Here is a 13,633-nt window from a genome sequence, read left to right as displayed (position 1 = left end):
GGCTCGCGGGCTCTAGAGCGCAGGCTCAGTAGTTGTGGTGCACCAGCTTAGTTGCTCCACGGCATGTGGGATCTTCCCAGACCAGGGCTCAAACCCGTGTCCCCTGCATTGGCAGGTGGATTCTTAACCACTGTGCCACCAGGGAAGTCCAGGATTTCAGTTTTAAATAGCTGGATCTATAAATCTTTTCATCTCAAGCTTCTAGATTTCCCATGATGCTGAGAAAGGCCTCCACATCCCAAGGTCCTCTTACGTTTTCTTCTAATACATTTTTCTAGCTCTCCTTACATTTAGGTCTTGCATCTATACAGTTTCTTCTTATACATGGTGTAAAGCAGAGATCAAACTTACTTTCTTCCAAATGGGTGGCCAGTTGTCTTGCTTTCACATATTCTAGTGCATTTTCTCTCTAAGATGAAAGAGAGACCACCTATAAGCATATCTTATAAATATCTTGTAAATGTCACCTTGTAAATAAGTATCTCATTATCTTGCTGGACTTCATTCTTTTTTTAATCTGTTAGCACCTACTATTTTATTTGCTGTATCTTAGAGTATATTTTGGTTACAGAGGATAAATCCCCCTCATCCTTATTTCTCAAACTATTTTTGGCTCTTCTTAAGTGTTACTCTGCCAGAGGTACCTGATTGTCAAAGTTAACTTACTCCCCCAAACCACTGGATTGTCTTAAATTTTTGTGTTAATACAGGAATAATGATTATCTTTATGATATGGCTTTATCCCATCTTAATCATGGTCTGTCTCACCATTTATTTAGCTTTTATTTTATGTTCTTCAATAATAGTATATCATTTTATTTATATAGATCTTGCTGTTTTTAAATTCCTCAGTGTTTCACATTTTTTTTTGTTACTATATGAATGGGATCCTTTTTCCATTATATTTTGTAACTGATTTACTAACATTTGTGTATTTACTTTGTATCTTATGTCTACCATCATCTAAAGTTTTATTATCTGAATATTTTTTTGTAATAAATTTTATTTTCCAAAACATAAGGCCAATGTGTATAAGGCAGAAACCCTTAGAAGTACAAGGAGATTCTGGGGGAAGGAAAACACAAACTCAATTCTCTTTCAAAGTTTGACAAATAAAGTATAGAAGAATATAAGTAAGGATCTGTATGAGACAAACTCTGATTAATAAAGAACTTTACTCTTAAAAGAGAGTATTCTCCTTACACCCTACAGAACGAAAGCCAGTTATGTGCATAGTCATAAAGAAAAGAAATTCTAGGGACTTCCCTGTTGGTCCAGTGGTAAAGAATCCACCTTGCAATGCAGGGGACGCTGGGTTCGATCCCTGGTCAGGGAACTAAGATCCCACATGCTGCTGGGCAACTAAGCCTGAGTGCCACAACTACTGAGGTCGCGCACCTCAACTAGAGAGCCTGCGTGCTGCAAACTACAGAGCCCACTCGCCCTGGAGCCTGCACGCCACAATTAGAGAAGAGAAAAACCACACGCCACAACTAGAGAGAAGCCCGTGCACCACAACGAAGAGCCCGCATGCCTCAGTGAAGATCCTTCGTGCCACAACTAAGACTCAATGCAGCCAAAAATAAAATAAATAATAAATAAATCTTTTAAAAAAAAGAAAAGAACTTCTACAGGTTACATTCTCTGGCTGTGATGCAATAAGACTAGAAATACAGCAACTAACAGTTAACCATAAATAATCTGATCATATGGAAATTTTAAAACTCTTTTCTAAATAATTCTCCAAATTAGTTTATTCTTGGATTAAAGAGAAAATTAAAGGTAAATTACATATTATTTAAAGCTGAACAAAAATGAGGACGGTTTATTTAATAATATATAACTAAATGTTCTATCATTAATCAAAACTAAAATAATAAATTACCCAAGTTTCAACTCAGAAATAAATTTTAAAAAACAAAGAAACTAAGAGGGGGGATTTAAAAAGATAAAAGTAGACGTCAACAAATTATTAAATAAAACAGTAATCCTCCCAAAATAGAAATAAATCTTGAAGTCAGTTTCTTTTAAATAAATAATATAGCTAAACTCCTGACAAACCTGATTGATATAAAGAGAAAAAAATTTTCTTTCTCAGAAAACCAAGAAAATAGATGAGATTAAAATAATTACAAGAAATACTATGTACAAATTTAAGCCAATACATTTTAAAATCTGATTAAAGAGTTTCATAGGGAAATTCCATATTATTACCAAAATTGACTCAAAAAGAAGTTGAAACCTGAACAGACTAACTACCAATAAGAAATTCATGAGATTGTTAAAGACATAATGCTAGGAAAGATCCAGATCCAGATGGTTTTATGAGTCCTTTCAAAGGACTGATTATTATGTCATTTAAAATATTCCAGAATATAGAAAAGGATGGAAAGTCTGCATATCCTTAATACCAAACATGAAAAATTACACACAAAAATACTATAGATCAGTCTCATTCATCAGTATAAGTTAATGTCCTAAAATAAATATTAACAAATAGAATCCAAAGGTCTAGTAAAAGAATAATAAACCATGATTAGGAATGATTTATTCCAAGAAGGGAAGGGTGGTACAATATTGGGAAATCTATTAATGTAATTAATATATCATTAATAGAATAAAAGAGTGATCAAATGGTCATTATTAATAGACATTTTAAAAAGCATTTGATAAAAATCTGTTACCCATTTTGAGTGGTCACTAAATTTTAAAAGGAATAGAAGGAAACTTCTTTAATATATCAATATTTTTCTTATTATTTTAGTTGTCTAAACACTTATTTGATGATCATAATAAGTATCACTGATTAAAGTACTGAAAATGAAGATAGTGCTACTCAAGTGTTTTAGAATGGGTAATCAATCAGAAATCACAGACTCTTTAGAACAGCTTAAAATCATGCTGTATTCAGATTAAACTTTTCATCTCATATGATGTTAGACTATATTTCGAACTGAAGTGAGAAGATCAATATGTGATCTCACAATATCTGTGTATGTCTGTAAACCACTGGACTGGAACTTTATGGACAGTTTGCCCCTGCACTTTGGTATACAGTGTATTAGAGAAATAGGGAAGTGTTCCTCCAGCTAGAAATATTAGTAAAGCAGAAATAAATTATGTAACTAAAAACTAGCGCCCAGAATTGGACACTCTTCTTAACAAAAGTAGTGAGTATCTTCTTTTTGGGGGTTGACTGGTAATTGAATTTTGCCCACTTATCTTCTAGGAATGATTGCCTTAAAATCATCAATTTTTTGTTTGTTAAAACACAATTGTTATGTGTGCAGTATTATGATGGGCATTTACAGACATAATGATGGATGAAATTGGGTCCGTGCCCTCTGGAAGGACCCATATTATGAACTATGTTACAAAGTATGATTTTTAGGTGAAAGTTGGTTAAGGGAGGTGATGATGTCAAAACTGAGCTTTGCAGGATAAGCAGAATTTCAACCTGTGAAGGAGAAAGTAGAGCTTCCCAGACTAGAACAGTGTCAACAAAAGCATGGCGGCAGGAACTGGAGGATACGTTTGTATAATTGAGTGGTTCTCAAACCTAGCCAAGGGTTAGGGTTACCTAAAGAAATTTAAACAAAAAAAAAAAAAGAAGAAGAAGAAGAAAAGAAAAAGAACTCCAGGGGCCCCACCCATGGAGATCTAATTCAGTTAGGGGCAAGATAAGGGCCCAGACACATGTGTTTTTCTAAAGCCCCATGGATGATTCTGATGTACAGTCAGAGTTGAGAGCCAGTGGTGTGGTCTCGTGTGGGAAGGATATGGAGGTACTTTATGGTCACTCACAATCCTGTGAGTTGACTGGGCTCAACTGGGCAGTTCTTCTGCTCCATGTGACATTGGAAGGGGCCACAGTCACCTGGGGGACCAGTCAGGCTGGAATGTCCAAGATGGCTCACTCACATGGCCTTTCAGCTGAGAGCTCAGCTGGGGCTGTCGATTGGAACATCTTTGTGGGCTTCTCATTGCATAGCAGCTGGGTTCCAAGAGGAAGCATCTCAAGAGCAAGCATTCAAAAAGGCCCAGGCAACCAGGCTTCCTATGACCTAGCTTTGGTAGTCTCAGATGTTACTTCCACCATATTCTGTTGGTCAAGCAAGTCACTAAGGCTAACTCAGATTCAATGGAAAGTGAACTAAACTCCAATCCTTAATGAGAGGAGTGTGCATATAAGGAAAGAAGGAAATTGATGGCAACCATTTTTTTTTTTGAGAATTGCTACTGCAGTCTTTAGGCACTAAGTACTATGGCATCAAAGTACATAAACAGAATTTCAGGAAATTTAGACATCAGTGAAAGTACAATTAAGTAAAACAATAAGTAATGATAAAAAGAATCTGAATAATATAAAATGCTTATGTAATAGATTTATGTATTGAATTCCTTTATATACCTTCGTTTCAGACATCCATAGAATTTCTGCTCCCCACAAAAAAGAAGCACTTGAACCCCTATATACTCTTATAAATGTGGAGCCTTAATGATATGGTTGTGTTTGTTTTATCTATTATTATACAGTGCTCAGTATTAAATGGAGTTCTTCCCATATTGGAATCTCTTCCTCTGGATGACTTTTTACACATGGTATAAACAATTGGGTTATACATTCTCTCTCAAGTTCTTCTTCATGTTTTGTTTTCTGGAAAGAGTGACATTGAAGGGGGCTTTATTTTGATTCCCCACAGTCTCATGATAAGAGTAGTTTTGACTTGTTCGGGTGCTCTGTAGACTTCAAGGTCACCATCCAGCAGCCACTGGAATAATCTTCCAATTTCCCAAAATTGCTGACGTGGGAATTGAGCTGAAATCGTTGCTATCATCTGTTTTCCATGTATTGTTTTTTAAAGCCCCTTAAGAAAGAAATAATTGTTTTAAGGTAAGGGTTTGTTTAAGTCTTTGCTTTTGCTTTCTGAAACTCAGTTATTTTATCATACTAGTAAGACACCCAGAGTCTGAGGTGGGAACCCAGGTTGTGGGGATGATGTAATTTCCTGGCCTGTCAGTGATGAGTCCTGGTTACTTACTGCTTCTATCTGTGTCCCGCATGTGATTTTAGGAGTTCTTTCCGAGCTGAGTCTTGGCACTAAACCACCCGGGATGAGGAGTCAAGCAAACAGCCGTCTCCCTCAGTAACACTCCGCTCCGTTTGCCGTTTCAGGTCGTCACGCTGTGGTACAGAGCTCCAGAAGTCTTGCTTCAGTCCAGCTACGCCACCCCTGTGGACCTCTGGAGTGTTGGTTGCATATTTGCAGAAATGTTTCGTAGAAAGTAAGAAATACCTTTTGTTTCACTCTGTCTCCCTTGGAAAGAAACGGTTCGGGTCTTGGATGATTTAAGTGGTAGCCTAGCATCCCTCTCTCAAGTAGGAACATGGTATCCAGCTCCACCTGCCTGCGGCTCCCACTTCCAAGCATGTCCTGAAACTGCCTTCTCAGTGCTTACAATGTAGTTGCGTGTGGTTGTAGCTTCCGGCTCTTGGAAACTCTGTTTGGAAAGGAACACTCCAGTGTTCGTACAATTTATTTTGTTTTTGTTGGCGATGAGAGGATGTGGCAAACATGAAGCACGTTATGGTTTTCTTGTGTGAGGAAACATCCTCAAGGTGGACTTTTCCACAAGAGGAGGACCAGGGCTGTTAAGTATATGGAAATTTTGATGGTGGCTTGAAAAAACAGAATGTTTAGACTGCAAAGGCACAGGCAAGAAAGGTGTCTGCGCCATTTCAGAATACTTTAAATGCTGTCATGCAGAGGAGAGGTTAGACATATTCAGGCACTATAGAGAGCAGAACCAAAGATATTAAAATTACAGAAATAAAGATTTTTGCTCAAAGGCAAAAAAAAAAAATCTAATGATTAGAGTTATCTGAAGAGAGGATCAGGGTTCATGAAAATAGTGCTTTCTCAATGGGTGTCCAAGAAGAGACTGGACCACTACACACTGTAGATGTTTTCAGTGGCATTCCTAGAATGGGTGGGTGGGCTAGATGACCTCCAGGGCCCCTCTGAGTCTGAAAGTCTGTGGTTCATTTGTTTGATTTTCAGGTCATAAGAAATAGCCAAACAATATAATAAAGATCTGCCAGGAAAATAATCCAGACCTGGGTACTAAATTCAGCCTGGTCAAAATTAAACAGAGAGCCTAATCATAATCTAATCTCTCTTTGTCTTCTATTTTTATTTCCATGGGAAAATGTGAGTTGGGAAGCTGAATATTTTCCCACTGGACATGTTATATTCAAAACGTAGCTATGTGCTAGCTCACAAGAAAAAGAGGTAGTCAGCCATTTCTTGCTTGTCTGTTTGTTTGTTTGTTTTAACCAAATGAAGTTTTGTTCATGTAATAAATTTGGGGAACTATTCTAGACCTCAGCAGATTCATCTGTAGCTCACAGAGGGAGATCATGGCAAGGTGATCAAAGTACACAGATGTTTAATGCAGACCTATTGTGTGCCAATTACAGGACCAAACCTCTTCCTTGTGTTACCTTTTTATTCCTCACGATAAGAGATAACTGAGATGCAGTGGTAAATTTATTTGTCTAACATCAAACAGCTAAAAAGTATGAGGGGTATTACTCCAGAGGAAGTCTTGTAACTCTGGTGGTGTTTTTCTACCAAGGAGGGAAGAAAAAAAAATATATTGAATTCAGCTGCAATGTTTGCCAAATAGGCTAAATAAGTGGTTTTGGAAGTGTGGTTCTTGGACCAGCAGTATCCAAAAAGGTGACCTTTTTGGAAGTGCAAATTCTTGGGCCTCACCCCAGACTGACTAGATCAGAAGCGCTTGGGCTGGGGCCCAGCAACCTTTGTTTTCACAAGCCCTCCAGGTGATTCTAATTCATCCTCCAGGGTAAGAACCACTGGGTTGGATGAGAGAATCAGCAGGAATGGTCAGTCGTTAAATGTGCAACTCCCAGACCTCTCTCTTGAAATTCTGATTCATTACTGGACTGAGGCCTGGTGTTCTTGTTTGTTTTGTTTTTTTTTAATTTTTAAAAATATTTTATTTACTTATTTATTTGGCTGCTTTGAGTCTTCGTTGCTGCACGCGGGTTCTCTCTAGTTGTGGCGAGCAGGGGCTACTCTTCGTTGTGGTGCACAGGCTTCTCATTATGGTGGCCTCTCTTGTTGTGGAGCATGGGCTCCAGGCACGCAGGCTTCAGTAGTTGTGGCTCAAGGGCTCTAGAGCACAGGCTCAGCAGTTGTGGCACACGGGCTTAATTGCTCCGCGACATGTGGGATCTTCCCGGACCAGGGCTCGAACCCGTGTCCCCTGCATTGGCAGGCGGATTCTTTAACCACTGCGCCACCAGGGAAGTCCTGGCATTCTTGTTTTTAAACGTGCATCATGTAATTCTTTTCATCAGACAAGTGTGGAAAATTTGGGGTTAAAGGCTTATTGTCAGAACCAGGAATAATTTACTGTCAATATTGCAGTGTGGGAGTTGGGACAGTCATTTCAGTTCATCCCATGAATAACTTGGTGCAGCTGAGAGTTGATTAGAGAAGTATTTATTGGAATTACTTTGATGAGTCTAGGATTGTCCTCAAATGTAAAGATTGGGTCCTTCTTTTGTTATGGGGGAAGGATGATCAGTTATTTTTCAATAGTACAAAACTTGAATACCAGCCATAATTGATGATAAAAACAATCTTCTGGAAGATGTTAAAAGAAAGATGAAATTTAAGATATGTAGTGTTAAAGTGTTCTCTAGTAAGGGATGTGCTTTATTTTTAAGTATAGGTAGTCAGCACTTACGGAACAATTGCAGCCCAAATTTTCATTTTATAGCATTAAAACATTCTCCCACTGAAGTGGTAGTATAGTTGGTAATCTGGTTCCCAGTCTAGCTTGCAGAGAATCCTGTATAACCTGGAACATATACAGAACATTATTTATCAAAACCTATTTTCTACTTACAACATTTTTTTTCTAGGGGAAAGTCCATTCTATGTTCCAATCCAGGATGACAGGAATACCCATCTCTTCAGCCCAGCATTGGGTCTCAGAAGGGAGACTCAGTATTGGAGGCTCAGAGAGAGACTCCTTTGACAGCAGCAACAGTCTGCTTCACTTTTCTGGGAAAGTGAGATGTTGGGTAGAGACCGATTGGCTCTTCAAATGTGCACAAAAGAAAGTACCCCTCTCTTGGAGCCTTGCACGGAGATAGTAAATTGAGAAATAATTGCCGGGAGCGGGAAGCAATATCAGAATCCAGGCGCGTGTGCCTTTAAGGCTGAAGGACAATGGATCCATCTGGGCCTGCCACCCTTCCTGGGGCGGGTGCTCTGTCTCTTAGGTAGTTCCTGCCGGTTTGGATGTGACCTTGAAAACAACCATGGGATCTGACCCTTGTTCCTGCTCAGTTCACGTTTGGTATTTCCTATGATAACACCCAGATATCTGAATGTGAAGCCTTCTCACTTATGCCAGCTGAGTTCTGGGGTCCAGCCACCGGCTTCACCTGCTTCCAGCTTAACTCCTGATTCAGTGCTGACCCACCTGTTGCAGTGTCCAGCTGAGAACTCACAAGCCGTGGATTCTGGAAGCAGACTCCCTCATTGCCTTAGGCTGACCCTAAATCAGGGAGTCCTGGTATGTGTCCACTCAGGGTTCCTCCTTGTTGCTATGGCAGTAGTTCCCAAACTGTGTCATCTTTTTTAACACCGTCATGGTTTTTGCCATATTCATGATAACTATACTTACTTAATTTCTTTACTATCTTAAATTAATTAACTTTTTATTTAGCCTCATCTTAAGCAAAAATATATAAAATCACAGAATTGATGAACCAGTTATTTGTCTAACATACACTAAAATTCATATATAACCCTTAAAATTAAACAATTTAGTCCATGTTCAGCCCCTGAAATCATCTCCCATATCACCCAGGTGTGTGTCACATGTTGGAAACAGGTGTTTCATTCATTCTACAAATAACTTTACTGAGTGGCTACTACTATACACAAGGCCCTTTTCTAGAGGGATAACTTACACCCTAGTGCAGAAGAGAGGCATTGCATTTGCAATTAGTCAATTAACCAGAGCTGGGGTAAATGCTGTGAAGTGTAGGTTTCTATGAATGGGTATGAGAAGCTTGTCTCCACAGAGGAAAGAGATTTCTCAATGGAAGTCTAGAAGTCAGGATTAACCTTCTTCAGAGGTTGTATCCTAGTTGTTTATATAAGAACATTGAGGAATAACCATTTATGCATCAGCAAGGCTCACCGTCCTGCCTAACCTAGGGAGAAAAAAAGAAGCAAAGGGAGTTAACAGTTGTGTCATGTGACAGACCCAGGGCCGGGCCCTTCACATCTATTATCTCACTAAACCCACATTCTGAGGACTGTTTTCCTGTTTCTAGGTGATGAACCAAAGCCTTCCACAAGGAGTATAAATAACTTGTCCATAGGCATACAGCTCTTAAATGGCAGAGCCAAATTTGAACCTAAGTCTATCTGACTCTCTAACCTTTGATTTTCCCACTCTGCCATGTTTCTACCCTGGCTGTGGTTTTATTAGGTACCATATTTTTTCTAGAATGTTTCATGCATTATTACAACGTAGCAGCAACAATATTTTAGGGAGGTCAAGAAGCAAACCACACATCTAATAGCTTTGATTTCTAGCCTTTCCTATAGTGGAAAGGCTGCCCAATTTCTGTGATATTGTAAAGAACTGCATGCCTTTTATTCTAAAATGTGATACCTAGGAAATATGAACTCAGGAAAAAGAATCTTAGGGCAGATGGTTGACAAAGAGCCAGAGAGTTTAAATACCATCTGTCATTATTATCTGGGTTTAATAATTGCCACACTGACCTTCAATAGCGTTCTACGAAAGTAGATAAGAGTTGGATCTTTTATCTTCCTCCTTTAACTCTTCGTCAATGGGTGATCCATCTTTACTCCACATTGACTTATATATATATTTTTTGTTTGTTTGTTTTATATATATAAATTTATTTATTTTATTTTTGGCTGCGTTGGGTCTTCGTTGCTGCGTGCGGGCTTTCTCTGGTTGTGGCGAGCGGGGGTTACTCCTTGTTTCAGTGCGCAGGCTTCTCATCGCGGTGGCTTCTGTTGTTGCAGAGCACGGGCTCTAGGCACGTGGGCTTCAGTAGTTGTGGCACGCAGGCTCAGTAGTTGTGGCTCGCAGGCTCTAGAGCGCAGGCTCAGTAGTTGTGGTGCACGGGCTTAGTTGCTCCGCGGCATGTGGGATCTTCCCAGACCAGGGCTCGAACCTGTGTCCCCTGCATTGGCAGGCGGATTCTTAACCACTGCGCCACCAGGAAAGCCCTTGAGTTATATTTTAATACTAAAAAACATTGCTATGAATTTGGTCAGTAGACAACTACCCAGCTTGAAGATTAGGATGAGATGGAGGGAGGGATGGACAGATGGATGATACTGACTGCTTTTTAACTTCATGGCAAAATAGACTCACAAACGTTAACTCTCCAGGTATCTGTCCGTTGCCTTGTAGTCCTGGTCAGAACTATTGTCTGTGTGGTTTGAAAGTTATGGGGTTTTCCAAGTGACGGCGAAGTCATAAAAAGAAAACGCACATTTAAAAAATAAAACATGCTACTAATTCTTTGAATATGGAGATTGTGGTAAACAGATAGTAATTCTTAGAAGTTCTGAGTTGCCAGCTCTACTGATCCCTAGCTAAGAAATGCCAAATGCCACCAAGAAGAACATACAGTCACTGTTCGAAGGAAACAAACAAGGCTTCATGGTTATACTCCCCCTTGGATGGTGGCCTCTCTAGGCTTGCCGTCCTTGGTTTCTATGAATTAAACCCCCAGTAGCTGAGAAACTGACAGGGAAACTGTCCTTTGTGGCTGAGTGGTCTGTGAGCAAATATCTTTAAAATGTCACTGAGTGCCTTGCCAACTGTCCTACTGGTTACTGTGTTGGTGTTCCCCATATCTGAGCGCTTTCCTTAGTGACATCAGGGAAATGAGGCCCTTGACCAGATGCCCTGAACACCAAGACACCAACAGGCAAGCCCTAGTCTGTGAGAGGAAACCCATCACCTTAGGTTAGATCAGAACATGCGTGTGGAAACCAGGGCACTCACTGGACCTTCAGGTTTCTTGTCTTTTCTTGGATGTTTTCCTGGACCTCTTTTTTTCTTTAGAGAACCAACCAAATGGGAAGAACTCCAAAGAAACATTTTCTTGAGTGAGGAAATACCCAAGATGGGACCGAGGAAAAGATCTTGTTGAATAATGCACACAGGGTAGTTCTAAGTAAGAACAAATGAGTACTACCTTTTAATGTAATTAATGCTGATTTTTTTCTTATTCTTGATGTGTATCTTACTTTATCATGAATTTTATTTGTTTTCATGGAGTATACTGAGAAGCCACCATCAGGCCAGGTCTTTCCCTGTCGGGGCAGCTCTGCAGCCTTCCAGCTTCGCAACCCTTTGCCACTCTGATCTGGCACCCAGAGTCTGCCTGCCAACCTGTTTTCCTGTTTCCTATTTGTGGACTTCCGATAAATTAATCTTTCTATTGTCACCCTTTTCCAAAAACTTGCCTTAAGGTTTTCCTCCTTAGAACCCTTGCGCTTCTTTTATTCTGGGTGCCCACCTGCCCTCTCTCATCTTCCAGAGCTAAACCTAGAAGCTGTCTCTTCAGGAAACAGACCTGCCCCCGCTCCGGCCCCCCCCCACTCCCCCCCATATTCTGTGTGCACCTGTCCGGCAGTGCTTTTCTCAGCCACATTCCGTCTGCGCGCACACGTTGTCCACACAGCTGCAGTCATTATGGGACGCAGAGCACGTTCTTTCTGAGGAGCCAGATACCTGAGTCCGTTCCAGCCCTGCCTCTGCCAGCTCTGTGACTGAAGGCAAGCCCTCGACCTCTGGAGCTTAGTGTCTTTATCTGTAAAATGGAGAGGCCGGGATAAGACACCACATCCATGGCATTCAGACTGCTTCATAGAGACCTCATATTCCTGCCTCTATACAGTCCAGGAGTGCCCAGCCCTTCTTGTTCCCACACTCAGCTTTGTTCAGAGCAACTTGATTTCATCTTTTTCGTATACTGGGCTTCTGAGATTTAAAAGGGTTTTAAAACATGGAAGTAGATAATGTCCAAGTTTCACTCCAACTCTAATATTCTTTGCTTTGGGGTAGAACTGAGGCTTGGTCATTTCTGGAACTCTTATCATGTCAAGCACAGCTAACCCTTGCTGACAGAGGTTATTACACATCCTTGTCATGGTCCTGAGCATTTGACATACATTATTCAGTTTAATCCTCCCAAGTGACTTGCCCCAGGATCCCACATACAGCAGAGCTGTATGACCTATGACAGGAACAGTGAACTGTAATGAGCTACCCTAGGGAGCTAGGCGGGCATGAAGTTATACAGGGTTGCAGTGTAACAGTTGGCGGGGGGCGGGGTGTGCATGTGTGTACGTGCCTCCCTCTCTACCCTACTATTCCTTTGTTTACACATTTTTTTTTTAACTTTATTTATTTATTTATTTTTGGCTGTGTTGGGTCTTCGTTTCTGTGCGAGGGCTTTCTCCAATTGCGGAGAGCGGGGGCCACTCTTCATCGCAGTGTGCGGGCCTCTCACGGTCGCGGCCTCTCCCGTTACGGAGCACAGGCTTCAGACGCGCAGGCTCAGTGGTTGTGGCCCACGGGCCCAGCTGCTCCGCGGCATGTGGGATCTTCCCACACCAGGGCTCGAACCCGGTTCCCCTGCATTGACAGGCAGATTCTCAACCAGTGCGCCACCAGGGAAGCCCCTACACATTTAAATATATAGATATTCCATGTGGAATGTCTATGAAAGTCTAAACCAGATCTGTCCAATAGAAAACAGAATGTGAGCCATGTCACTTTAAATTCTCTAGCAGTCATTAAAAGGGGCAAAAAGAAACAAGTAAAATTAATTTTAATAGCATATTTTAACACAGTATATCCAAAATACTATTATTACAACATGAAATAAATATAAAAATATGAAATATTGAAAAAATATTCTTTTTCAATACTAAATTGTTAAACTCCAGGTGTATTTTATGCTGACAGCACATCTCAATTAGGACTAGTTGCATTTCAAGTGCTCAGTAGGCACATGTACTATATTGGACACCACAGGTCTAAACCATCAAATGAAAAGATAAATTAAAGAAGAAACAGACAACTCGCCGTTTTTTGGGAAGGGGAGAGAGAATGACTCACTGCCCTTCTACCCTAGGTTCATTGATTTCTCAGTCTTCTATCTCCTACATTGTTCTCAGTCTTCTATCTCCTACGTTGTCATCTTTTCTAGTTTGGGTGGAGGCTATAGAAGTTGGGGTCCTCGATGTAAAACCAATAGAGCTGATGTTGATGCAGCTGCCTGGCCTTTGTCCCTGAATCAGTGACGCTTGGGTGCCAACCTGCAAATACAGTGTTTATCAGCACTGGCAGATCTTCCCCAACATGTCCTCTTTAAAAATGCTTGCACCTGGAACCTCAGTCTCCGCGATCTCTCACTCCACAAGCTACTTTCAGAAACAGGAATTGTTACGGGAAGGAGCAACTTAGGAGATGTAGATGCCAGGTAGCTTTATTTTTAAAAAAATTTTTTTTCTTTTAACCA

The 13,633-nt window shown here is 40.5% G+C and overlaps 1 protein-coding gene across 6 annotated transcripts in view; it reads left to right on the top strand.

Moving 5' to 3' along the window:
• Positions 1–13,633, top strand: part of CDK6 (cyclin dependent kinase 6) — a 237,502-nt gene that overhangs the window by 157,958 nt on the left and 65,911 nt on the right. For all 6 annotated transcript variants that reach the window (XM_057550531.1, XM_057550528.1, XM_057550529.1 and 3 more), the window contains one exon: positions 5,177–5,286. In XM_057550531.1, coding sequence (XP_057406514.1) covers positions 5,177–5,286 — 110 coding nt within the window. The remainder of the gene's footprint in view (positions 1–5,176; positions 5,287–13,633) is intronic.

This window comes from Balaenoptera acutorostrata, chromosome 7, assembly GCF_949987535.1.
Source record: "Balaenoptera acutorostrata chromosome 7, mBalAcu1.1, whole genome shotgun sequence".
Taxonomy (NCBI): Eukaryota; Metazoa; Chordata; class Mammalia; order Artiodactyla; family Balaenopteridae; genus Balaenoptera; species Balaenoptera acutorostrata.
Note: the sequence above shows the minus strand (reverse complement) of the source record. Positions and strands in the feature narration are given on the sequence as shown.